The sequence below is a fragment of the Rhinolophus sinicus genome, linkage group LG14 (genome assembly GCF_036562045.2).
Source record: "Rhinolophus sinicus isolate RSC01 linkage group LG14, ASM3656204v1, whole genome shotgun sequence".
NCBI lineage: Eukaryota > Metazoa > Chordata > Mammalia > Chiroptera > Rhinolophidae > Rhinolophus > Rhinolophus sinicus.
Window position 1 is genome coordinate 54,840,279 of NC_133763.1, and position 27,054 is coordinate 54,867,332.

General features: G+C 49.1%; 1 protein-coding gene across 8 annotated transcripts in view; it reads right to left on the minus strand.

The window, feature by feature from the left end:
• FCRL5 (Fc receptor like 5) overlaps window positions 1–27,054 on the minus strand; it is a 66,635-nt gene that overhangs the window by 29,671 nt on the left and 9,910 nt on the right. For 2 of the 8 annotated variants that reach the window (XR_012491587.1, XM_074318518.1), the window contains exons 1-13: window positions 24,717–25,063; window positions 23,590–23,610; window positions 22,112–22,366; window positions 20,875–21,129; window positions 20,350–20,634; window positions 18,600–18,869; window positions 17,799–18,077; window positions 14,999–15,277; window positions 13,405–13,683; window positions 8,919–9,197; window positions 5,999–6,277; window positions 819–1,097; window positions 284–400 (exon numbers count right to left, since the gene is read on the minus strand). Coding sequence is in view for 7 of the 8 variants with exons in the window: in XM_074318518.1 (XP_074174619.1) it covers window positions 284–400; window positions 819–1,097; window positions 5,999–6,277; window positions 8,919–9,197; window positions 13,405–13,683; window positions 14,999–15,277; window positions 17,799–18,077; window positions 18,600–18,869; window positions 20,350–20,634; window positions 20,875–21,129; window positions 22,112–22,366; window positions 23,590–23,610; window positions 24,717–24,816 (2,977 nt within the window). In the remaining variant the exon portion in view is untranslated. Of the gene's footprint in view, window positions 1–283; window positions 401–818; window positions 1,098–5,998; window positions 6,278–8,918; window positions 9,198–13,404; window positions 13,684–14,998; window positions 15,278–17,798; window positions 18,078–18,599; window positions 18,870–20,349; window positions 20,635–20,874; window positions 21,130–22,111; window positions 22,367–23,589; window positions 23,611–24,716; window positions 25,069–27,054 lie in introns of those variants that run through there. The other 6 variants (XM_074318520.1, XM_074318521.1, XM_074318523.1 and 3 more) reach the window with 4 other exon arrangements.

The following is a 27,054-nucleotide window of genomic DNA, read 5'->3' on the forward strand; positions in this document are numbered from 1 at the left end:
TTTCCACTCCTGCCTTGCAGCCGTTCTCCCCCTCTTCCCGCTCCCGGGGGTCTTGTAGGCGAGACACTGCAGCTTATGATGTTGGGTCAAGCACATCACATCAAGGGGTTTGCCACCCAGCGGGGCTGTTTGGTAAAGACAAATCCTGGGGGACCCAGAGGCGGAGGGGGGCCTGTGGGATTATGGGGGGAGCTGTAGAGAGCTCAGAGGTTGTTACCAAGGCAGCATGAGCCCCAGGAAATGGAGGTGGGAAGGGTCAGCAGAGGTCAGCAGGGTCACCCACCTGCTCTTCCCGGGAGCCAGTAATAGAACAGCAGCACCACCGCCGCCAGACCCACCAGGCTGAGCAGCACCCCAGTGACGCCTGTGGCGACATGGCCGCCTCTGCTCCCTGTCAGCCCTGAGGGGGAAACCCTGCGCGTGAGCCAGAGGGACAGGCTTGTGGTCCAAACCACCCTGACCCCTGGTGCTCAGGCCTGTGCATGGAGAGAGGACGAGTCCAGGGACTGGACGGCCGAGCCGCTATGGCACAGGAAACGGGCCCCTCCGCGAGGAAGCTCACGCCTGTGGCCGAGGCCAGGCTGGGGGTCAGGTGGACAGTGGGCAGTTAGAGCAGCAGCCATTGTTGGACACTGAGTCCACTGAGCCCCTGGACCCACTCCCACTCAAGCACTGTCACTTCAGAAAGTGATTTTGAGAACCCCGCTTTGGGTGCCAGTCTCCGAGAAACCCTGTCCTGCCTAGGCACTGTGAGGATTGTCACAGCGTCCTTGCAGGAAATATTTGTCCTCACAGTGGCCTGGGCATAGGGAACTCACCTGTGATGGAAAGTGTCACCACCTCACTGAGCTGGGCCCCCAGCCCATTGTCAGCCTCACAGGAGTAGTTTCCGGAATGTTCTGCAGTCAGAGACAGGTTGAAGGACACTCCTCCTCCAGAGGGGGCTGAGTTGTTCCCCAGGGTGACACCGTCGTGATAAAAGCGGTACAGGATGGGGGGAGAACCTGTCTGGGCCTCACAGTGCAGCTCCACTGTGTCCCCCACCAGGGCCTGGGCCCTGGGCGCCCTGAGGGTGAGGACGGGCCGAGTCGCTGGAACTGAGGAGACAAAAATCAATAGATGTTCCTACTTTTAACATATTGATGGACAAATAGCTTTCAGTGCACAGAAATATCCAACAGAAAAGTGTGAAAATGGCCTGAACCACCGAAAACTTCAAATAGCCAATAAATATATAAAAAGATTATCTCTTCATTACTAATTAAATACATACAACTGAAAACACCCTCAGATGATCAAAGCTTAAAACAACTAAGTACAGCATAGGGAATAGAGTCAATAACACTATAATAACTATATATTGTGTCAGGTGGGTACTAGACTTATGGGGGAATCACTTTGTAAGTTATATGAATGTCTAACCCGCTATGCTGTACAGATGAAACTAATATAATGTTGTATGCCAACCATGATTGAAAAATTAAAAAATGCAAAAAAAGAAAAGACTGCTAATACTGATGACGCAGTGGGTAAACAAGTACTTTGATGTACTGTAGAGGCAAAGCAAATTTGACACACTTCCTTTTTTATTAAATACATTGAGCTGACATTGGTTAGTATATTATATAAGTTTCAAGTGTACAATTCTATAATGCATCACCTGTATATTGCATTGTGTGCTTACCACCCAGTCTAGTCTCCCTCCGTCACCATGTATTTGACCCGTTAATCTCTTCATCCTACCCCCATCCTCTCCAGTCACCACCTTTCTGTTGTCTGTGTCTATGACTTTGTTTGTTTGCTTTGGTTGTTCGTTTGTTGCTTTCTGTTTTATATCCCGTGTGAGTGAAATCATATGGTTCTTGACTTTTTCTGACTTGTTTCGCTTAGCATAATAATCTCAAGATTCATCCATGTGGTGGCAAATGGCACTATTTTATCTTTTCTTATGGCAAAGTAGTATTCCAGTGTGTACATATACCACGACGTCTTTATCCAATCATCTATCGAAGGACACTTTGGCTGTTTCCTTGTCTTGGCTACTATGAAGAATGCTGCAATGAACATACAGGTACATATATCTTTACGAGTAAATGTTTTCAAATTTTTTCAGGTAGATATCCAGTAAAGGGATTGCTGGGTCATATGATAGTTCTATTCTTAATTTTTTGAGGAACCTCCATATTGTTTTCCATAGTGGCTGCACTAATTTGCAATCCCACCAACAGTGCAGAAGGGTTACCTTTTTTCCAAATCCTCACCAACACTTGTTGTTGATTTATTGATGATAGCCATTCTGACTGGTGTGACGTGATATCTCATTGTGATTTTAATTTGCATTTCTCTGATGATTAGTATCTTTAAGTGTCTTTTCATATCTATTGGCCATCTGTATGTCCTCTTTGGAGAAATATCTATTCAGGTCCTCTGCCCATTTTTAACCAGACTATTTGTTGGTTTGCCTTTGAGTTGTATGAACTCTCTCTATATTTTGGATATTAGCTCCTTATTGGAGGCATTGTTTGCAAATACCTTCTCCCACTTATTTGGTTGCCTTTTTCTTTTGTTGATGGTTTCTTTTTGCTGTGTAGAAGCTTTTTAGTTTGATGTAGTCCCATTCATTTATTTGTGCTTTTACTTCCCTTGCCTTTGGGGTCAAGTTCATAAAATCCTCTCTGAGACCAAGGTTTGTAAGTTTAGTGCCTATGTTTTCGTCTATGCATTTTATTGTTTCACATCTTACATTTAGGTCTTTGATCCATTTTGAGTTATTTTTTGTGTGTATGGTGACAAATAATCTAGTTTCATTCTTTTGCATGTGGCTTTCCAATTTTCCCTACACAATTTATTAAAAAGGCTTGTTTTTCTCCATTGTATGTTTTTGGCTCCTATATCAATTCTGTCCCATTGTTCCGTGTGTCTGTTTTTTTGCCAGTACCATACTGTTTCGATTATTATTGTCTTACAGTATAGTTTGAAGTCAGGGAGTGTGATACCTCCGGCCTTGTTCTTTTTTCTCAGAATTGCTTTGGCTGTTTGCGGTCCTTTGTGGTTCCGTACAAATCTGATGTTTTTTTTTGTTCTATTTTTTTTTTTTTGACACACTTCCTTGAATGGCAATTTGGCAATAAATATCAAATTTAAAATGCACATAAACTGACTCAGCAAATCTACTTCTAAGACTATTTTCTGTAGGGATACTGACAAAAGATATGCAAAGATAGTTGTCAAAGATTCGTATTGTAGCATGAAAACTAGAGACAGCCTAGTTGACCGGCTACTGAAACATGGAAGATATCCAAGACATAGTTTTAAAACTAAAGTCAAGATGTATTTTTAAGTGAAAATTGCAAGTTGCATAACTATATGTGTAATATGATTCTACTTTTGTAACAAATCCTATGCCTTCATGTTTGTAATATATCTGAATAGCTCTGGAAGAATACACACAAAACTATTGACAGAGGTTATGTCTTGGAAGTATGTGGCTATGAAAGCGTGTGGATGCAGGTAGAAGGAGACTTTTACTTTTTAGTATTATTCCTTTTGTACCATTTAATTTTTTTTATCACAAAGATTTCTGTATTCTTTCAGAATAACACATCATTTAAAACCAAAAGGTGGTGTTTAAACGTGGCCAAAAAGGGTGAAGACTAATGTTAAGAGCTGGGTAGATCCGTGTTCCAACCTGGCTTCAAACATTGCTCGCCAGGTCTGAAAGGTCTGAACACTAGTTACGTCACCTCTCTAAACCTCAGTTTCCTTTCCTGCAAAGTGGGGATAAAGATGGTTTGAGGATTAAACGAGAGGTTGCACATCAGTCCCCAAGGCCAGGGCCTGGCCCCGTCAAGGGTTCAGTGACGATGATGGTGGTGATGATGACAGCGAGAGGTGTCTTCTCCTGGCAGGTCCTGTTCTGCATGACCCATGTCTCAGACACAACCCCTCTGGGTGGGGCAGGGAGCCCATCAGGGGTGACAGCAGTAGCAGGGGAGTCACAGAAACAGAAGACTGGGGATGAGCAGGAATGATGACTAGCGTGGGAGGTGTGATGTGCATGTCCGCTGTGCTGGGGGGCGTGAAACAGGTGACTGCGGCGACTGTAACAGGTGCGTGTGTGAGTCCCTGTGAATCTTGGAGGAAAACTGGCTGCCTGCCAGTGGGGAAGAAGAATGGCCTGGCTGGAATGAAAACAATCGAACCTGAAGTCCAGGTGCCTCCTGGCTGCACTAGGCATCTTGTTGAAGTCCCGGGTCCTGGGCTGGCCCCCAAGCGAGTCTGCTCACGGGACTTTGTCTCTATTCCTAAGGGTCCAGGGACCCAGCCACGAGAAGAGACTCAGCGTACCAGCCTTATCTCACCTCATAGCTCTCTGAGGCACTGACGTGCCATTTCATGGTCTCCTGTTTCTCTGGGGTGTCCCAGGAGTGGAGACTCCCAGCTTCTCCTTTGGCATGTTTCCTTCTGTGATATTATTAGTCTGAATAACCCATATTCCTTGTGAACCAAAGTCACAGAATTCTAAAGCTGGGGACGACAATTATTTCCACGTAGTCTGATTTTCCCGCATTCTGGGTGAGGAAATCGAAGTCAACATAGGGAAATATGCTTGGCCACGGTCATACAGCCAGTTATCTTCAGAGCCCAGACTAGGACCTTCATCTCAGCAGACATTAGCATACTTTGCTATTCCCCGGGTCTCCTTAAACAGGGGTTTAGACATTTGGCTTACAGGCACCATCATCACAAAGCAGACCCAGAGCTCACAGATGCACTTTCCCTCTGGATAACACACTTCACGGATGAGGTCACGGGGCAGCTTAGAGAACGGAGCGATTTGACCACTGGGCGGCCACTTCCACTCCACGGTTTCCTGTTCACACCTTTTCTATGCTGGCCCCCTGGGTCCCCACTGCTTTCACAATCACTTGGGGAACTCACTTGACTGGAGGTGTCTCCTGAAAGGCTGTGTGCACAACTCTTAGTAACAGAATTTCCAGTGTGGAATTGTGGGGAACACTTACATCCTTTGTAATGAAAGCTGCTCGAGAGCAAGGAGGCTTGTGGGAGGCACTGAGAGGAGAACCTAGTCGGGGAATGGCCTCCCCTTCCTTGCAGCAGAGAAGCCCCCACGCAGAATTCTCGGGATTCCCTGTTGTGTCAGCCCACGTTCTAAAGAGTCTGCTTGGGAGTAACCTGCTGCTAAGTTAACTTTATCAATCATTGTTACAAAATGGGGCAGTCCCTCATGGTTCTGTTAATGAAAAACAATTGTTCTCACCTAACCCAACTACCTACTTTCGGTTCAAGGCAGCTTTTACCTCAGCTGGCTCGATTTACCTTGGCTATCATATAAGGTCATTGACAAGGAAGGGAGAGCCATGCAAGTTCATTGCCAAAACACTGCAAAATTGTGATAGCAGAGATAAGTTCATTGACCACAAAGGTAGTTTTTAAAGAAGGCAGATGTCAGAAAGTTTACAAACATTGGACTAGACCATCAATACGGACCATCAAAACCTGACATCATCCACCCCCCAACCCCCGTCCACCCTTGCTGAGATGTTTCTGAGTTCCTGGCCCTTTCTGTCCACCTGTGTTCTTCAGTGACCTTTCTCTGATGTGAAATTCATGGACATGTATATGGGCACATGAAAGCTCATATATGACAATGCCCTTATTCCTTTCCTTTCATTCTAGAGTATCACACTTTAATAAAAATGTATTTCAAAAAGAAAAAGAAAAAGAAATTAAAGAGTCTGCATGGCATTTTTGGTGAGTTTTCATCATAGTCAAGACAGTTTGAATGGGGCTGTTGGGAAGGGCCTGCTTCCTGAAACCATAAGCACGGGAAAGACCCCAGATGTCCCAGTGCAGGTTCTGTAGGCAGGAAGTGGGCTAGGATGTCACACAGGGTGACAGGAGCGCTACAGCACTCTTTCAGCCGCTGGGAAGGAAGGCCCAGTCAGCCCTTGATTGTGCCGCTGGGCCAACTCACCTGTGACACTGAGTGTCACCACCTCACTGAGCTGGGCCCCCAGCCCATTGTTGGCCTCACAGGAGTAGTTTCCGGAATGTTCTGCAGTCAGAGACAGGTTGAAGGACACTCCTCCTCCAGAGGGGGCCGAGCTGTTCCCCAGGGTGACACCGTCGTGATAAAAGCGGTACAGGATCGGGGGAGAGCCTGTCTGGGCCTCACAGTGAAGCTCCACTGTGTCTCCCACCAGGGCCTGGGCTCCGGGCGCCCTGAGGGTGAGGACGGGCCGAGAAGCTGGAACTGAGGGAGACAGAATAGTTAGCTATCAGCTCCTACTGTTTAAATATGTTTCTTCATAGTAAAACCATTTCAAACAGAATTTTTTTTTTTTTTTTCAGTTTTTGACCTCGTGACATCACTCAGAACTCAGCTATAATTTCTTCAGATCTGAAGAAACAATCGTGTGTGCAGTGCTAGATGTAGCTCAGGGCACCTGAAGGTCCAACCTCAAATGTGTCTGAAAACAGTAATTAAATGGAAACCTGGGTGTCTGAGAAGGCAAAAGACAATGGGGAAAAGGGGAAATCATTCCAGTAGCAAACGAGGGGTGGGAGGTGCTGTTGCCACCCAGCCGGGGCGCAGCCGAGCCGGGGCTGCCTCAGAGCTGCGGCCGTGGGATGCTGAGCACTGGTGCTTTGCTTGCTCAGTCTTACATTCATCCACTCATCAAAAAATACTTGCGCCATTTACATTTCGCAGGAACTAGACTGGTTACTGGGGATTCAACAGCGAGACAGGCACAGCACCGCCCCGGATCTCAGGGAGCCTACAGTGCAGAAGCCATGACAGGAAGCAAGTCAATCAAAACACAAAAATTGAATTGAAACACTGATGATTGATGTGAAGTAAAGAACAGGTTCCACACTGGGACCTGATGTCGTGGGGTCAGTCAGGGATTCCTTCCTCACACAGTAACGCTTGAAATTAACCAGGTGGAGAGGGAAGTAAAGGACGCATCAGGCAAGCAAACAGTGTGTGCAAAGGCCCTGAGGTGGGAGCTTTTGTGTTACTGCAACAAGATGGCGGCAGCACTAAGAGAAGGGCCTGAAGCAAGCCATGAAGCAGGAGCTGGGGAGCTAGCGGGGCTTCACGAGCCATGGTAAGCACTGAGCCCCCTTCGCGGAGCAGTGGGAAGCCTGCAGGTGTGTCTGAATGGGGGCGTGAAACGATCAAATCTGTCTTATCGTACCATTCGGATTTCAGTGTGCGGATGGCCTGTACTGGGACAGAGGCGGAGTAGAGATGGGTCACAAGTGGAGTGGAGAGGTGGCCTTGCAGCAATGGATGCGATGGCAGGTTTGACTAGGACAGTGGCTGTGGAGACCGGAAGCAAAGAGCCAGGAAATACTTGGGAAGTAAAATCAACAGGCCCTAGTGGTTAACTGGCTGCGGGGAGCAAGGGAGAGAGAGGCCGAGGAGAATTCCTGGGTTTGTGCCTGTATATCTGGGTGGACGGTGGTGTCTTTGACGAGGTAGGGACGCCTGGAGGAGGAACAAGTCTGGGGGGGAATGTCATAAGCTCAGTGTCACAGCCGCTCAGGTCCGTGAGCATCTGAGATGTGAGTGCAGCTATGGCAGGTACTCAGGTGGGGGGTCTCCTCTGAAGAGAGAAGTCGAGGAATCGTTTCTAGATTACGTGCCCAGGACCCTCCACAGCAGGAAAGTAGGTAAGAAAAGAGGGTGACGTAGGACAAAGTCCCGGAACACACCGAGCTTTAAAGTTCATGTATAAAAAGAGGAATCAGTAAGGAGGCCAGAGAGGAGAAACGCAGGCAGGGAGCCGTCACCGCAGACCTGGACGGTGTCAAGGAGGAAGAAACGCTGAACCACATGGGCCGCTGCTGACAGATCAGGCGTGAGGAGGACTGGACAATGGCCACTGGCTTTCAAGTCATGGAGGTCATTGGTGACTTCCGGGAGGGCCGTTTTCATGGGAAGGTCATTAGAAAACAGAGGGTTAGAACCTTGTGGGTAACAAGGGGTGGAGACAGTCTGTGTTGCTGAGTCTTCTTAGAAGTTTAGCCACAAAAGAGAAGTGGCTGGAGGCTGACATGGGACCAAGTGAGGGTTCTGGGATAGGGTGTCAGTGAACTGGGGGTTCTGTTGAGGAATGAGAACAACAATGACTGGAGACGTTGAAGAAACAGGAAAAAGCACAGGAGACTGTGGTCAGATAGCTGGCGTGGTGTGTGCATGTGAGAGCGGGTGGCTTGTGTGCAGAGGGTGACAGCCCACGGTGCTGACTGGGTCATCGTGTGGACGTTAGAGTCATGGCACGATGGCAGAGTGGGGAAGAGAGGAAGGCTGTGAGTGAGGGGCCACAGCTGCATGGAATGTGGGCACCACTCGGTCAGCCCGTGACAGGGCCAGGTGCCAGTGAGCGCGGGAACTAAATGGGCAAGGGGCCATGGACGGGGTCAGCATGCTGAGAAGTCTTTTAGCAAGAGTTCTGGGTCGGGACCGAGCTGCTCTGGGACAGGGGCAGGGGAGCTGGAGAGAAATTCAGAGTCAGTGACAGCGTGAGTTGGCCTTTCCATTGATGGCCAAACAGAGGAAACCCCAACTAAGTATCTTCTGAGGTGAGACACGCGGAACTTTTTAAGTCCCTTCCCTGCTGATCACGGTTGACCACAATGCAGCTTGTGTTTTGATCACAATGGCTGCAGTGTTGCTACCTGGAAACGCATAGCAAGCAAAGGGAAGGCACAAGTTCCTGAAAATGTAGAAGCCAGAAGAATTCCCAGATGGAGGCTGTGTAGGCAGCAGGCTGACCGTGATGTGACAAAGCAAATGGCCTTGTGGAACCTCTAGTCTCAGCTGCTGGAGAAGACGGGGAGATGGTCTTTCCCACGTTATGCTGTAGTTGGAAGGGCCAACTCACCTGTGACACTGAGTGGCACCACCTCACTGCGCTGGGCCCCCAGGACATTGTCGGCCTCACAGGAGTAGTTTCCAGAATGTTCTGCAGTCAGAGACAGGTTGAAGGACACTCCTCCTCCAGAGGGGGCCGAGCTGCTTCCCAGGGTGACACCGTCGTGATAAAAGCGGTACAGGATCGGGGGAGAGCCTGTCTGGGCCTCACAGTGCAGCTCCACTGTGTCCCCCACCAGGGCCTGGGCCCTGGGCGCCCGGAGGGTAAGGATGGGCTGAGATGCTGGAACTGAAGGCAAAAATGAGTTAGTCGATACCAGTATCTTTTTCTTTTTTTTAAAAAACAGCTCCTCATAAAAAAAGAAATCCTACAGAGTTGTATAAAGTAAAAATTAAAGGTTTTCCCATTTCCTTTATTTTCATATTCCCGAGATTACTAGTGGCGAGTACTTGGGACGCTTTCTAGATCTTTTCCATGTATAAGCACACACATACATCCCACGTGCACACACACATGCATACACACACCCCATGCATGGGATCAAACACACACACACCACCTCACGTGCTAGATCTACACATTGATTTCCCCCTTAGCAACATACAATGGGCATCTCTCTGTTATGACTATCTCAGTCACTTATAAAAATCACTATTGAGGTATAATTTACGCACAATAAAATGAGACTCTTTTAAGTTTACAATTTGATAGTTTGAGATAAATATCGCTTGATTGTTTTAACAACCACAAACCATTTTCTTGCATGGATTTACCATAATACATTTAAGCAATTCCCCATTAATGGATGTTTAGGTTGTTACTTTCTAATTTCCAATAATGCTACATTAAACAATTATATATATGTGTATATATATATATACACACACACACACACCACACACACACACACACATACATATATCCAGTATATATACATCCAGTATATATATGGATGACATATATATATATATATACATGTGTGTGTGTGTGTGTGTGTGTGTGTGTGTATATATATATATATATATATTTTTTTTTTTTTTTTACACATTTGTCCATGCACTTCGTAGGATAAATTCTTAGACGTGGAATTTCTGGGATGAGGGATATGGGCATTTCAAATAATGATATATAATATTCATTGTTATTCAAAAAGTTTGGGCCAGTTTACACCTGCACTGATGGTGTTAGAGTTTCTGCTTCCTCATTCTCTGACTGATTATAATCACACAAATGCAGACGTTTGTTTATTTGTTCTCTTTTCTGAGTCTTAAACTGAACAGTTCACTCATCTTATCCTTTGTGACCCTGTGGTTGATTTCTCATGGACGGCCAATGAACTACCATCCACTAGTGATGAGTTTCTGTCTGTAAAGTAGTCAGAAACGATTTACAAAAAAGTTTTCCTGAAGTGAGGAAAACACCTATGGATTTACATATCCAAGTTTTCTTCACTTCCGGAAAACTTTTATTACATCTTTGAGCTTTGTCTTTCTCTTCAGTTTGGTTTTTGAATGTAGAGACACTTAATTATCAACTTGTAGGGGTCTCATTGTCTGAACTCCGTATTTGAAATATTTTTTCTTTTTGTTTCTATTTCTGCATCTTTCCAATTTCCACTCTATGTTTTTTTCCCCTCAAACCAATTTCCCATTCAATTAACAGTTTTCAGATGTACACATTCTATTCTTACTGCTTTAAATTTGGATTTCATCTCTAAAATAGCTTTGTGATTTTCTTTGTTTTTTCTCCTGAGTTCTGCTAGGTAACGTCTTTTTATCTCTTCTGTTATCTCTTCTTTGACTCCTTTAAATTCTTTTTTGTAGTCCCCCACACCTGAATTCATATTTTCTTTAATTTTGTTCAGTATATCCAGAAGAACGTGGCAATCTTTTTTGTCCCCTAAAGTAATACTTTGTCTTAAAAATATCATGTATTCTTTCTTTTTATAATCTTAAATGCAGCGATACAAAGCTTATCACATTGGACTTTTTCTGGCTTATATCTTTCAATGAATGAAGTTAAATTCAGTCTTGTATTTGCTTGAGAATGGTGTGTGTGTGTGTGTGTGTGTGTGTGTGTGTGTGTGTGTCTCAGTGACATGGGGCTGTTGATAGATTCCCAATGGGACTATCTCATAACACATTCCCACAACATCTGCCTGTGTCTCTTGTTGGGGGCACATCTCCCCCACAGGTAGATTATTCCACCAGGAGGTCTGCATGGCTCAGAGAGAAGCTTCTCAGCACTCGGACAAATTGTTGGCCATCGTGGAGTTCCCTCATGCTGGTCCCGGGACAGCCACGGATGCAAAGACCAGTGTTCTCTCCCTCCTCTTCGCTCCCTCATCTCACCTCACAGACTTCGTTGAATCACGAAGGCTGACTGAGGACCTACTTTGTGCCAGACACCCAGTGGGCACAGGGATTGTCATGGAGACCAAAGCTGATGAGGTTCTATTCTTATGAAACTAACAGTCTGATACTGAGGGAGAGAGACAAGAAACAGGAAATAAAGAGGTTTTGGATCTTGCTAACTTTGAGAACAAAATAAAACATGATGCTGGAATAGAGGGTGTCCCAGGGCTTGGGGCTTTCCTGGATAGACTGGGTTTTGGCTTTGGAGTCTGGCGCTCAGAAAACTTAAATTTCTTAAATAATGCCTTTACTCAACACTGTATATTGGGGGAATGGCTTCCTCTGATTGTTCTTGATTCCAGAACCCGAAACGAGAGCTATGAAAGCGCAAGACAGCCTTCAGACCCGTATGTCCTCAAATGAGACTGTAATACTAGGAGCTCTGCACGGACTCGTGTCCCTAAGGCCACGGGCGGTTCCAGCAACTCGCCTCGTTGACGAATTCTGACCAGACCACACTCCCAGCCCCAGTCCCACTCTGACTAATTCCTGCTCCCTAACTGTCCCCGGGGAGGGTGACGATGCTGTCACAGTGGCACTCCCTCCTGCTTTGCCTGGTAAAGGAGCCCAGCTCTGTGGCCCTCATGGGCTCCCCGGTCGCCTTCCGTGGGGCCTGGGCAAGTGCTGCTAAGCCTCCCCGTCACTTCATTTCTTCCAGAGCTTACTGAACACCAGGTCCCGTTCCAACGCAAGCTACAGAATTCCGGGGCCAGAAGGGATCGTAATTACTGTATTATCTCATTTTCAATATAAGGTAAAAAAAGTCTACCCAAATTCTGGACTAGGCATTTTCATAGCCAGAGCTAGAATTCAGGTTTTCTGACCTGTGCACATGTCAGACACCCATGGCAAGGTGTTTTCCACATACCCTGGCTCTTTCTAGGAACCCCAGAGTGCATGCAACACACAGTTCCCTAAAGAAGTATTTTCTTAAACACAGTCATTATGTGTTGTGCTGTCCCAAGGGATCCTGCTGTCTTGGCCATGGTGTGTTGGGTCGTGGTTTTAAGAACAACCCATTACAGACTTTCCAGTGACCTAGGAGATGGCCTCGAGGCCAGGCCGCCCAACTAGTCAGACGGGCTACAACCACTGCTTAGGCAGCTGGAGCAGAAGCCGAACACAGAGCAAGAAGTCACCCCCAGAAGCTCTGCTATGGATCTGGGTATGTATGCTGGCCTGTCTTTCTCACTCTCTGGGTATCCCACGAACCTTCATCCCGGGAACACCTGGGGATCTGTTTTCTGTCATGTAAAATGGTCTGATGCACCAGACTCAGAATTTTTCTACCATACTGCTGCTTTTCTGAAAAGAAAACCAGATTTTCACTCTCTACTAAACAAAATCCAAGTGTAAAGAGGTAATTTTACCCCAAAATGACACTTGGGTAACCATGAGTTTACACCTATGATTAGTATACTTTTATGAATGTATGTCATACTTCAACAAAAACTTAAAACTATAATACAATAAAATGATGCTGATTTTAATGGATTAAGATGAGGGGGGTCACAGAAACCCCAGAAAACTGAGGAGTTGGTTTCTAGAAGCCCTCCCCTCCCTCCCTCCTTCCTTCCCTCCCTCCCTCCCTCCCTCCCTCCCTCTCTCCCTCCTTCTTTACTTCCTTTTTTCCTTCCTGCTTTCCCCCTTCAGACTCTTCAAACCCACTGGGAGAGCTTGCCCTGCTTGAGAACCCCTTGGAGAAGGTAAGTTTTTGGCTACTACTGGTCCCTATGACTATGCTTGCAGCTAAGTTTGTGTGTGTTCGTGGGGAAATGTGACATGCGTCTGTGCCTTGAATTAAGAGAAACTGGCTTGGGCACTGAACTCACAGAACAGGAGAGGTAATCTGAGAAAATGCATTCATTTGGTAAAAGCTCGGCATGGGTTGGAGGGGTCTGCTGAGCTAGTGCTGGGTGAGGGCTGAGGCCCACAGAGAAAGGGTTCTGGGAGCAGGGAGCCAAGAGGGACACCAGGCTCACTGGGCTAGAAAATGGGAAGGAGCATGCAGACTTCTGAAGGGGCTTCTGTGAGTGGGGTTTGAGTCAAGGGTGGGTGACTGGCAGGAAACCAGGACTTACCGATGACAGAGAGGGTCACGGCCGCACTGCGCTGGGGGCCCAGGCCATTGTTGGCTGTGCAGTAGTAGCTCCCAGAATGCTCCTCAGTCAGACGAAAGCGGAAGTAACTTTCTCTCCATGAAGTGGCTTTTATTTCCTTGAGCAACGCATCTTCATGAAAAAACTGATACCGGATCGGGAGTGAACCTCTGTGCCCCTCACAGTGAAGTGTCATCTCATCTCCCACAGAAGCCTGGGCCCCAGGAGGCCTGAGGGTAAGGACAGGATGAGACACGGGAACTGAGGGAGAGAAAAAAACGGTCAGCAGTTGCTTCTGCCACTTCCTGTAGGTGGTCAGTGTTATGTCCAGTCTCACCTGCACCAGGAGGCCGGCAGCCTCCAGGGCTGTTCTCACCAGCTCACTCCTGTCCCCAATGGGGCCATTTCAGTCTTTTCCTTCCCCATTTACCCCCCCAGCCCCCAGGCTCTTCTGTCCCGAGTGGTGTGGGCCCTCCTGACCATCTACAGCGGCTCTTAGGCCCCAGGAACTGTGTGCATGGGGCCCGCTGCTCTAGCCTGGTGTCCCTTAGCTGTCACCCTGTGCTTAGGTGTCAGTACTATCTGGGGTGCAGCACACATACTGTAACCACTGATGGGGTGAACGAATGAGTAGGATTTACACCTCTCTGACGGCATTTCATAGTGCTGTCGCCGCTCCAATTTCCTCCGGACGTCAGCTGCACAGCTTCTCCGTCTCTTTCACTTGTCCTCTCACTCCAGGGACCCCATCCCTTTCTTTATAACCTATTGCACAACTATTGTGGGAGGGGGTGGATTCTGGCTAGGCCCCAGCCTGGTTCTGTTTACAGAAGAGGAAACCGAGGCCAGGACCAGCCAGGACAACCGACTCAAGCTGTCTCCCGAGAACTGGGCCTGGGCTTTGCCCATGGACAGCCCAGAGCTGAGATTCAACGCTCAACAGAAACGATTTAACTTCCTGTCTAGGCGACAACAACGACCTCGGGGGCCTTCCAGGCAGGACACCAAGCCAGCGGGGGTGAGGTCACCTCCACCAATGTGTTACCCCTTACCTGCTGCAGCCCCACCCCGGGCCTCCCTCACACCACTGCCTGACCAGCTTGAGAAGTGCTCACTCAAGAGGGACCTCTTCGGAGTAACTCGGCAACTGCCATCTGCCTTTGTACCTCACGTGGTTTTCTAACCTGTTCATGGTCAACGTCTGAGAGTGAAGGGTCAAGAGACACCTCTGTGGCCCTGGGGACTGATGCGTGGCCACTGAGAACAACTGCATGAATGAAAATCAGGCATCCGGGGGTTCACAGAGCAAGTGGAGAGACAGACAAAGCAGTTAGCTCCTGACAGGCTGGGGGTCAGGGGACAGAAAGCTGCTGCGCAGCTGGCAAGGGCGCAATGGCACCTGTGCTGCACAGGAAGGAAGCTCACGAGGGCCGACCGCCGAGTCCTGAGCCAGGAAGCAGGGGAGGACTCTAGGTTGGCCCCAGGAGGAAGAAGAGGAGGAAACTGGAAGGTGGAGCGCATTTCTGGAGGGGCTGGTGAGGCGGCAGGGCTGGCGGACTGGCAGCCCTCGTCTTACCATGGACCGAGAGGGTCACGGCCGCACTGCGCTGGGGGCCCAGGCCATTGCTGGCTGTGCAGTAGTAGCTCCCAGACTGCTCCTCAGTCAGACGAAAGCGGAAGGAACTTGCTCTCCACGAAGTGGCTTCTATCTCCTTGAGCAACGCATATTCACGAAAAAATCGAAATTGGATTGGGAGTGAACCTCTTTGAGCCTCACAGCGAAGTGTCACCACATCTCCCTCTGGAGCCCGGGACGCAGGAGGCGTGAAGGTCAGGACAGGACGAGACACGGGAACTGAGGGAGAGAAAAAACCGGTCAGCAGTTGCTTCTGCCACTTCCCATAGGTGGTCAGTGTCATGTCCAGTCTCACCTCTACCGGGAGGCCGGCAGCCTCTAGGCCTGTTCTCACCAGCTCACTCCCGTCCCCCCCGCCCCCGCTGGCCATTTCAGTCTTTTCTTTACCCATCTGACCCCTAGGCCCCAGCCCGTCCTCCTCCTCCTCTGTCTTCCTTGTAGGTCCCTCACCTCCTTGTGCCAGAGGAAGTGACTCTACTCTCAGCGGAGAAGCCCTTCAGTTTGCTGCCACCAGGCGGCGCCCTTCCTTACACCAGCCCCCTGCCCCTCCCCTCTGCCGGTGACCCTGGAACAGTTGACCCTCCGCCCAACCAAGAAGGGTCCCCTCTTTTCCTGACTCTGAGCTCACCTGCCTCTGTTCTGGATGTAAATTTGCTGCCTCTACTGGCTTCTTCCAAACACTATTTAGGTGGTTTACTCCTCTCCATGTTAGAAAAACAACAGGACAAAACAAACGCGCCCTGTCTGCACTGAATGTCTCGCCCCTTTTGACTCTGGGTCTGGTGTGTATGCGTTTGTCACATATAATCTGCAAACAATGTACGCAGACACGAATTTAATGACCAAAACCATCCACGGGGCAGGTCCTATTATGGTTCCTATTTTACAGATGACAGTAAAAGAGCACAAAGTAGCAAGAGGAGGCGGGAGTCACACCCAGGTATTCTGGCTTTGTGGCTAGAGCAGGGGTGTGACTCAGGGCTTATCTTTTGCCATCTCTCAACTCTGCTTTATTTAACTGCCCCTTAGTTTTTGCCTAAAGCCATCTCTTCCCTAGGTTTCTAAGGAACATACTCTCCCCAGCCACAGTCCCTTCTCAGGATTGGGGGCTGGCTTTGGGGTTCTGTCTTCTAGGGCCCTCCCCTCTATTCTTGGCAGCGCCCCAGATTGGCTCTTCTAACATCCCTTCTTCACTGTGCCGCTGGAGTCTTGTCCCCAATATTAAAACCCTTCACAGAGTCCAGGTTACCCTGTAGAATAAAGCCCAAGCCCTTACCGTGGCTTCTAAGGCCTGGTGACCTGGCCCCGCCCCCTGCCCCAGCTGGCCCCGCCCCTTCTGCCCATTTCACTGGACGATGCGGTCAACACAACAGACCTCCTCCCAGTTCCTTGAACTTTCTCTCCTTCCCTCACCAGTTTTTTAGCATGTGCCTCTATCAGGGACACAGCCTCTTTCTTCCTCTTCCCACCTTTCCCCTCTTTTTCCGGAAAGGTCCCCAGTCATCCTGACGACTCAAGTTACACCGAGAGCTCTCGTGAGAAGTTGGCTTGCATCTCCCAACTCTGACTGGGGCTCTGTCCCATTTGCCCCCACAGCCCCCAGGCTCTTCTGTCCCGAGTGGTGTGGGCCCTCCTGACCATCCACAGTGGCTCTTAGGCCCCAGGAACTGTGTGCATGGGGTCCGCTGCTCTAGTCTGGTGTCCCTTAGCCGTCACCCTGTGCTTAGGTGTCAGTACTATCTGGGGTGCAGCACACATACTGTAACCACTGACGGGGTGAACGAATGAGTAGGATTTACACCTCTCTGACGGCATTTCATAGTGCTGTCGCCGCTCCAATTTCCTCCGGACGTCAGCTGCACAGCTTCTCCGTCTCTTTCACTTGTCCTCTCACTCCAGGGACCCCATCCCTTTCTTTATAACCTATTGCACAACTATTGTGGGAGGGGGTGGATTCTGGCTAGGCCCCAGCCTGGTTCTGTTTACAGAAGAGGAAACCGAGGCCGCTTCCAGGACCAGCCAGGACAACCGGCTCAAGCTGTCTCCCGAGAACTGGGCCTGGGCTTTGCCCATGGACAGCCCAGAGCTGAGATTCAACGCTCAACAGAAACGTTTTAACTTCCTGTCTAGGCGACAACAACGACCTCGGGGGCCTTCCAGGCAGGACACCAAGCCAGCGGGGGTGAGGTCACCTCCACCAATGTGTTACCCCTTACCTGCTGCAGCCCCACCCCGGGCCTCCCTCACACCACTGCCTGACCAGCTCGAGAAGTGCTCACTCAAGAGGGACCTCTTCGGAGTAACTCGGCAACTGCCATCTGCCTTTGTACCTCACGTGGTTTTCTAACCTGTTCATGGTCAACGTCTGAGAGTGAAGGGTCAAGAGACACCTCTGTGGCCCTGGGGACTGATGCGTGGCCACTGAGAACAACTGAATGAATGAAAATCAGGCATGTGGGGGTTCACAGGGCAAGTGGAGAGACAGACAAAGCAGTTAGCTCCTGACAGGCTGGGGGTCAGGGGACAGAAAGCAGCTGCGCAGCTGGCAAGGACGGGATGGCACCTGCGCTGCACAGGAAGGAAGCTCACGAGGGCCGACCGCCGAGTCCTGAGCCAGGAAGCAGGGGAGGACTCTAGGTTGGCCCCAGGAGGAAGAAGAGGAGGAAACTGGAAGGTGGAGCACATTTCTGGAGGGGCTGGTGAGGCGGCAGGGCTGGCGGACTGGCAGCCCTCGTCTTACCATGGACCGAGAGGGTCACGGCCTCACTGCGCTGGGGGCCCAGGCCATTGTCGGCTGTGCAGTAGTAGCTCCCAGAATGCTCCTCAGTCAGACGAAAGCGGAAGGAACTTGCTCTCCACGAAGTGGCTTCTATCTCCTTGAGCAACGCATCTTCATGAAAAAACTGATACAGGATCGGGAGTGAACCTCTTTGGGCCTCACAGCGAAGTGTCATCTCATCTCCCTCAGAAGCCCAGTACCCACGAGGTATGCGGGTCAGGAGAGGACGAGACACGGGAACTGAGGGAGAGAAAAAACCGGTCAGCAGTTGCTTCTGCCACTTCCCATAGGTGGTCAGTGTCATGTCCAGTCTCACCTGCACCGGGAGGCCGGCAGCCTCTAGGCCTGTTCTCACCAGCTCACTCCCGTCCCCCACGCTGGTCTTGCTTTTTTTTTTTTTTCCTATTTCTGAGCTGATCTCAGTCCTCTGCTGTCTCCCCTTTCAGGTGACTCACTCGCATTTTGCAGAGGAAATAAAACTCTCAGGGAAGAACCCCTTATTTTGCTGCCACCAGACCCATGCCTCTCCCTTGTCCCTTCACGCTGCCTTCTTACCTCTCACTACCCATCGTCCTAAGTCTTCTTGTCAGCTCCTGCTCTATTGCCCCCTTAACTGGGTTGACCTCAGGGCTCTGCCTCTGACCTTTCTTCTTTCCAGACTCACGTCCTCTCCCAGGACCCCGTCCTCCGTCCCCACCCTGTCCCTCGCAGTCTTCCCTGAGCTCGGTAACCCCTCCCTCAGATGGTATCTGACAGACGCACCTCTGATATTGATGGTGACTTCCGTGCTGTGAATGGAGTTGGCTACACAGTAATACTTGCCAGCATAACTGCTTTTTACCGTGGAGATCCTGAATTCTGCATCCCGGGAAAGTGTAATTTCTGTTGCTATGCGCAGTTTGGGTCTTCTGTACCAGGAGACACTGATGGGCCCTGGGACTCCACGTACTGAGCAGACGAGGACCAGCTCCTGACCTTCAAACACTGACCCCTGGGGTGGGCGAGTGTGTATTTGGACGCTGGGAACAGCTCCTGAATGAATGAAAATGACACATGGAGCTGTTGGCAGTGGGGGGCTAATGGCTGGAGAAGGGTCACAGGACGCGTGGGGCTGAGTCAGCTGAGCACAGGTAGTGGGATTGGCCTGTTCCATGGGAAGAGGGGGATGGTGGACAGACTGGGCCCTCCACAGCTCAGGACACCTTCTGCTCCCTAGCGATCTGTGGAAACCCCTGGTACAAGAGACAGAGGTGACCCTGCCCCTCTTCCCCTTGTGTCCTGCCCACCCCCTGGCACAGCATGGGCCAGTCATTCTGGGCACCACTCAGTGCCCAGCAGGGGCATCGCTTGGGGGAAGTGGCAGAGGTGGTGAAGGGGCCAGGGAGACTTGGCATGTGAGCTGCTCTACCCGGAGCTGCGGGCGCTGCAGGGCCCACCCAAAACCACTCACTGGCATTACAATAAGCTTGCCCCGGAGCAGGCACTTACGTCTGTCCCCTCTAGCCTGTCAGTTAGACAGTCAGAGGAGGCAGACCCAGGACAGTGGGAAAATATGCAATGAGTGTTCCAGAGCCCAGGTGGGCATGGTTTTGCACAGTGACGATTGTTTGAGGCCGAGCCTGTGGGAGCCATCCTGGGGGTCTTGAAGAAAAAGGGAAGCTACCTAAGCAGACAGGGAGTTGGGCCTGAAGTTGGGGTTCCACTAGTTATTCTGGGGGGGGGGTGTCCTGTGCTAGAAATTACTGAGTTGCAACCATGGGATAACTCCCTCCCCACCTTCTCTAAACTGTCCCTTCTTAAACTGGTGACCTAAGAAACACACGTTACCTGTGACAAGCACAGAAGGTTAATAATGCATTCTAGGCAGTTTAGAAGAAACAATCATAGAACCCGTTCTCTTTTTCGCCCAGGGAGGGCAGTGAGTTTGTAGATAATGCCACCCTTTCACTCCGCCCTCACTGGGGAAAGCATGTACCACAGACTATGCGTCCATTCCTAACGCTCAAATAGGTTTCCCATGACACGGGTCAAAATTAACCAGAGGAGGCTTTTGGTGACTGGGTGCTGGTCATGCTGAGATGTGGGGAAAAGCAACAGTGGGCACAACGCCACCCCAGGGCCAGCAAGTCGGGATGGTTTATTCTCCAAACGTTTTCCTTTGGTTTTCTTGTTCTTAAGGGCTCTGCTGCAGGCAGCCAGCATGCTGGAATCTGCCCATCGGGCGGAGCAGAGCTCACCCAGCCCCTCAGCTTATGCCCACGGGCCCAGCAGGAGGGCGTGTTATCGCGGAAGGGAGACTTTAGAGGGAAAGGAAAGGGCTGCATCCTATGGCACTGAAAGAGAAAACGCACCTGTCCCTCTCTTGTGGACTTTCTTGGCTCTAAGTTCACCTAAGATGCCCACAGAGTTGGGGTTCGTCCCCTCCGACAGCTCCGTTCCCACATATAAGGAGAGGCATTGCCCGCTCTGCCCAGCCCAGTCCTGGAAGATCTCAGAGCCCCCAGACACTCACTCCGCACATGTATGTGGGAACTCGGGCTTTTCTTCGTGACACTGAGAGTCACCGTCTGAGCCTGGCACCAGTAAGACCCTGTGTCTTCACGCCACATGGCCGGGATCTGGAGCTCCGGGAAGCTGCTGCAGCCTGACCCCAGGGCCTGGCGTTCTCTGAAGAAGCAGAACTGGAGCTGGACATCTGACCTCTGCAGAGGGAGCTGGGTCTCACAGGTCAGGTTCACTGGGCTCCCCTCGGTGGGCTGGGAGGGGCTGGCTGTCAGCCGAGGATGGCGAAACAGCTCTAGAGAGAAGGATCACAACAGTCCCCAGAGAAGTGAGGCTGGGACTGCTCTGGAGGAAAACGGAATTCACCCTCCACACCGCGAGTGGACCTGCCCAGGCAGGACAGACCTGGTACCACTTTGCCCCGTGTCCCTGGCAGAACCGCGCCCAAGGTCGTGGGGGACCCGCCACACCCTGCCTGGGCCCAACTGCAGGGACCCTTGTGAGGAACCTGTTTTGGAAATCACGCGGGCTTTACCTTGCACTTGGATTTCCACTGTGTTTGACACAACAGAACAACAACTTTCCTTATCCGCCTTGCAGTGGTACTGGCCGTTGTCCCTTAGCAGTGCCCCATGAACGCGGAAGTCGGAGCCGTCACGGAGGGGCGCCTGGGCCTCCTGGTTCTTGTACATGGTGGTGTTTTTCAGGGCTGATCCCGGCCTTCCGAGGCATCGCAGAACCATGGTGTCTCCTTCAAACACGGAAAGTGGAGCCTGGAGGATGAGGGGAGCTGCAGGAAACACAGGCCGCCGTTTGTTTCATCCCACTGTTTCCCTTCTTCTCAACATTATCCCACGTAGGTTTTATAGGCATGGGGGCTGGGGAAGAGGACTTAAAGTACTTGTCGTTTTCTTTCTTTCTGATTGGCAAGTGAATACATAATGCCTTGAGAAAATTTGGAAAGCAGAAATACACACCAAAACCGCCTATCAGCTCACCACCCAGGTTGTGGCACACGTTTGTTTCAGTTCTCTTTTCCCTGTGCCTGCATGTGAGAGTTTGTGCTCTTTTCTTTTCTTTTTTTTTTTTTTTTCATGAAACTGGAATAGTATTTCTCTATTTGATAACTTGCTTTCCTTTAGTATGCTGTGAGAACTTTTCTATGTTATCAGTATCATTACTGGACCTGGTTTTCAATACCCACAGTTTTCTTTCAATAGCAGAAATGTAATTTATTTAGTGAGTTTTCTTGCCTAGAACATTTAAGGTCTTTCAACTCTGGGCAGGTATATCTAAGACTGCTTCAGTAGGTAAATTCTTAAGAGGGGAATTGTCAGGTCCAAGAGAGTAAGCATTTTCTTTGCTTCTTGCCCTATGCAGCTTTCTCTTTCGCTAAATTAAAGAACATTATTACCAGAAAGCTACTGCTTCATATCCAAAACAGGTGGTTTTAGGACAAAAAGGAAATCTTCTTCTCTTTCTCTCTCTCTCCCTCTCCCTCTCTGTCTCTAACCCCCTCTCTCATCTATCTATAAATATGAACAATCCTTATTATGCTCTTTATTCCAAGTAAATTTTATTGGCTTAAAACTATACATAGATTCAGGAACCATTCACATAAACTGCTTCTCAAATTTCCCGTTACCAAGCAGCTTGTAAAAAATACAAATTCCAGGGTCCTATTGCTATACATTTTGATTCAGGGACTAGAGGGCAGTTCCCGGGTAACTCTGTGAATTCTACAGTTTTTATTTCTTTCCCTTTTTTCTCACCTGAAGAAAAGATCAAGTGCACAGAGTCACTTAGAGATGAGCCATTGTGCTGGCATTGGTACTTTCCAGTCTCCTGAACCACACGGGTGTTTCCTGGGGTCACGCTGGATGTTTGGCTCCCTTGGTTCTGATAGAACCATGTTGTTTCCCGTGGTGAGTTGATGGGAAATCCATTACAAGTCAGAAGCACACTCTCTCCTTGGAAGGTAGTGGTCCATGGAGGTTGGAGGGAAATCACAGGTTTGGGGGCAGTTGCTGAGGAGAAAAGAGAAAAAGAGTCTGAGGTGGAGTTACCTGCAGTTCCCACTCCAGTGGATTCTGAGGCGCAGACTAGAGGGACTGGCTTTGGAGAATCCCTAAGAAACACCCCTGGGAAGGTCACGGATCTCTCAAGGCTGCATGTCAGTCCCAGCGTTCGCCTCTCCAGTGGAGAATGATTGCTTAAGGGACGCTAATGAGCAAAATGACTTAAAGAGGGAACTGCCATCAGGATTCCCTGCCAGGTGTCAATGGGGAAAATGGCTGGCTCACCGGCTCCAGAAGCGGATCTTAGAGACAGTCACCCCTGCCCCTGCCACTTCACCATGTTCAAAAACTCCTGAAAACTTCCCTAGGAATTGCTGAAATCACATTGTACACTTTCCTAACAGGACAAATCATGTTAAGATTTCAGCTCAGAGAAAAGCTCGCCTGACACCTTCATTGAATAGATAATACCCAGAAAATGCCCAGAAAAATCCCACCATAGGAAGCTGTGGCAGAGTAAGGAATAGACAAGTCGTTCTCTGGGCTCCAGAGGGGACCTAGACTAGGACGCAGCCGTGGCAGCTGCTCTGGGCCAAGGGGCGAGGCTGCAGCGAGGTTCTTGCTTTTCAAGGGCCCTCACAGGTCCAAGACACTGTGACTGCAGCAAAGACAGTAAGAAAGAGCTAAGAAAATGTACGAGACAGATGATGTGGCTTCTTCTCCAGTTTTTGCCTTTTCTGTGTTTTTCTTTTCTTTTTCCACTTAAGGCCTAGTTGTTGGGTGTTCTTCTGCTCTCCACACATTTCCCAGAGGATTTTACTCCTGAAACTGTAGAGAGTGTGACACGCCTGCTGTTATCTCCACAGTGTGGTGTTTTCGGAGGACTGTTTATAGCTTGCTGATTGGAGAACACCCTGCCCTAAACCCTGCACTTCTGCCATGAAGTTGAAGCTGTCTTGCATGGTTAACTAAAAGTAAATTTAATTTGCAATAAAAATGAGCAGAAGGCCCAGCAAAGGCCGGGAGCTGCTTGTGCATTTGCCACTTCTTCCGTGGAGGGTCAGAGGATGGCTACGCCCATAGATCAGGTGCCACTTTCATATCCCCTCCAGCCTCGCCAAGAAGAACAAGAGAGATTAGGGGTCCTCAGGCAGCTATAGCAAATGTTTCCTATTTATTTGGGAGACATTCTTATCCAGAGACAATGAGGTGAAAAGGCAAGGAGAACTCACCAAGTTGTCCACTGACAGAAGCTGCAAAAAAAATAAAGAGGCAGAGATGAGCACAGAGCATGAATTCTTTGGCTTTTCAAAGGTGACAGCTGCTTTCCCCCAATCATTTAGTATTTCTGTTATTTAAAAAACTATTTAAAAAAATTTAATAGTCATTTATCAAATGTCTATTTATATACTAAGCATTGTGCTTGGTCCTCTAAAATGAATACAAAATTGCTTCTGCCAGCAAGAGGTTGATTGGTGCAGGAATCAGAAACATGAAACAAAGTACTATAATTATAATACAGGGAGTAAGTGACATAATGACACACACCGGGTTACACTGAGGGCAGAAGTCTACCCATCACAGTGCACAGGGGATGCGTGTGTAAGTGTGTGGTGAAGAGGGTGGGTGGGTCATGAGAGGCACCTGAAGGAAGTTACACTTGAGAAAAGTGTGTGAGACCGTAGGAGTCGGCCAAGCAGAGGGGTGTGTCTGTGGGTGGTAGGAGACACTGGGGGAGGGTAATCAAGGCAGAAAGGGCACAGGAGTGAAGCAATTTCAAGGTGTTCAGGAGCCAAGGGGGTTCTGAAAGGCAGGCAGTGGTGGGGGAAATAAGGTGAGAGTGGCATGCAGGGCCCAAGTCCCAGTAAGTAGCTCAGATTTTATTAATATTATAAATGCAATGTGAAGCCATGGAAAAGTTTCAAGTAGGAGAGTGACAAGGTTAGAATTTGGAACACGCATGGAGCTGTCTGGCAGCCGGCAGACATCAGTGAGACCAGATGTGAGTGGAGAGACTGGTTAGAAGGCAGAGACTTCCAGTCAAGACGGCAGAGTAGGCAAATGCTGTGCTTGCCTCCTCCCACGACCACATCAAAATTACAACTAAACTATAGAACCGGCACCCTTGAGAACCACCTGAAGACGAGCTGAGCAGAACTCCTGTAACTAAGGGTATAAAGAAGAAGCCACACTGAGGCGAGTAGGAGGGGCGGAGATGTGAAATAGGCCGGCCCCACACCCATGTGTGGTGGTTAAGAATTGGGAAGGATATGTAAAAAAATAGAATTACAAGAAGAAGAAGAAGAAGAAGAAGAAGAAGAAGAAGAAGAAAGAGGAGGAGGAGTATTGGGAGAATTACCTTGGCTGTGGAGGTCCCCCCGGAGGAGGGAGGGGTCCCAGCCCCACACTGGGTTCCCCACCCAGAGCGCCAGCGCCAGGAAGAGGAGTCCCCTCAACATCAGGCTGTGAGAACCAGCAGGGACTCAGTCCGGGTGAGACAGGGCTGCTGTAGACCCGGGCATCCTCCTAAAGGGCCCGAGTACAGACTCACTTGCCCACAAACACTCGCCCAGAGCTCCAGAGAAGGGACAGCAGCTCAAAAAGCACCAGGGACATATGGGGAGGAGCTGAATTGCCTGACCTCAGAGTGAGGGCTGTAGGGGCAGCTCTTTCCTGGATAAAGTGCAGGTGCCATTGTCACTTTGTTGAGCCCACCCCCACCCAGCCTGCAGGCACAAGTGGGCACCAGGGCTGAGTCTCCATTAACCAGCTAACACTACTCAAACACCCTGGTGATTCTGAGACACTGCCCTACCCAACTCACACACCAGTCCGAACCTCTTTCAGTAGCTGTTCCTCACAAGTGGAAAGCCTCAGCCTGCACTGTAGACTTTCCTAAAATCTCTCAAATGTCCACAAACCCCAAACAAGCAGCATCTGGCCCTCTTGCTAAGCGACCCCAAGCCCAGCACCAGGACAGCCTGCTTCGGGTCTCAGCATAGCCTTTCCCAGAAGCCTCCAAGCCCAGCACAGGAAGCTACCAACCACAGATCACTTTGTAGCGCCTACCAGGTAACCACGGGCCAGACACAGGCAGTGGCTGACCTGGGCCTGCACCAGAGCCCCTCCCAAGAGGCCCCAGAACCAACACACCCTGTGGCCAGCTTCAGACCACACCAGAGCACTACCCAATTTGCTCCACAAATAACATACCCAAAGGGTGGACTGGGCAGGCACCAGAGCCCCACCAAAGAGAATCCCGCTCTGGAGGGTCACCCCCTGCATAACAGCTCCTCCACTGTAGTCACAGCCAGTCAGCCGGAGGGTCAATCCTTCCCACTGATGTGCCAACAGCAATTGAGGCTCAACTATGACAGGAGGACACACAGAACCCACAAAAAGGACACACTTGGAGTATTTGGCTCAGGCGATCAGGGAGATTACCCCACTGGGCCCCACAGGACACTTACCACCTAAGGCCACCTGCCAAGACTGGGAGACATAACAGATCACCTAATATATAGAAACAAATACAGGGAGGCAGCCAAATACAGGGAGGAGATAAAAAAACATGTCCCAAATGAAAGAATAAGACAAAACTCCAGAAAAAGGACAAACAAAGACAAGCGATCTACCAGATACAGAGTTCAAAACACTGCTGGTAAAGATGCTCAATGAACTAAGGATAAGAATAGACAAACTCAGTGAGAACTCACACAAAGAAATAGAAACCATAAAAAAGAACCAGTCAGAAATGAAGAATGCACTGGAAGGAATCAACAGTAGATTAGATGAAAGCAGACAATCGAATCAGTGATTTGGAAGAAAAGTAGCAGAAAACACAATCAGAACAGCAAAAAGAAAAAAGAATTTTAAAAATTTGAGGATAGTTTAAAGGGGTCTCTGGGACAATAGCAAGAGTACCAACATTTGCATCACAGGGGAACTAGAAGGAGGAGAGTGCGAGCAAAGGATTGAAAACCTCGTTGAAGAAATAATGACAGAAAACTTCCCTCACCTGGTAAAGAAAATACACATACAAGCCCAGGAAGTGCAGAGAGCCCAAACAAGATGAACCCAAAGAAGTCCACAGTAAGGCATCATAATTAAATTGCCAAAGGTTAAAGGCAAAGAGAGAATCTTAAAAGCAGCAAGAGAAAAGCAGTTAGTTCCCTTATAAGAGAGCTCCCATAAGACTGTCAGCTGATTTCTCAACAGAAACTTTGTGGGCCAGAGAGAAGGGCATGAAATGTTCAAAGTGATGAAAAGCAAGGACATACAATCAAAATTACTCTATCCAGTGAGGCTAACATTTAGAATCAAAGGACAGATAAAGATCTTCCCAGACAAGAAAAAGGTGAAGGAATTCATAATCACCAAACCAGTATTACAAGAAATGTCAAAGAGACTTCTTCAAGAAGAAGGAGAAAAAAAGAAAAAAAAGATTAAAACTATGAATAAGAAAAAGTCACTAACTACATATCTATCAACAATTGCTTTCAATGTAAATGGATTAAATGCTCCAGTCAAAAGATATAGGGTGGCTTAACAGAGAATAAAATAAAACCCTTACATATGTTGCCTACAAGAGACTCACTTCAGGTCAAAAAACACACTCCAAGACTGAAAGCTAACGGATGGAAGAAATTACTTCATGCAAATGGAAACAATAAAAAAGCTGGAGTAGCAAAACTTAC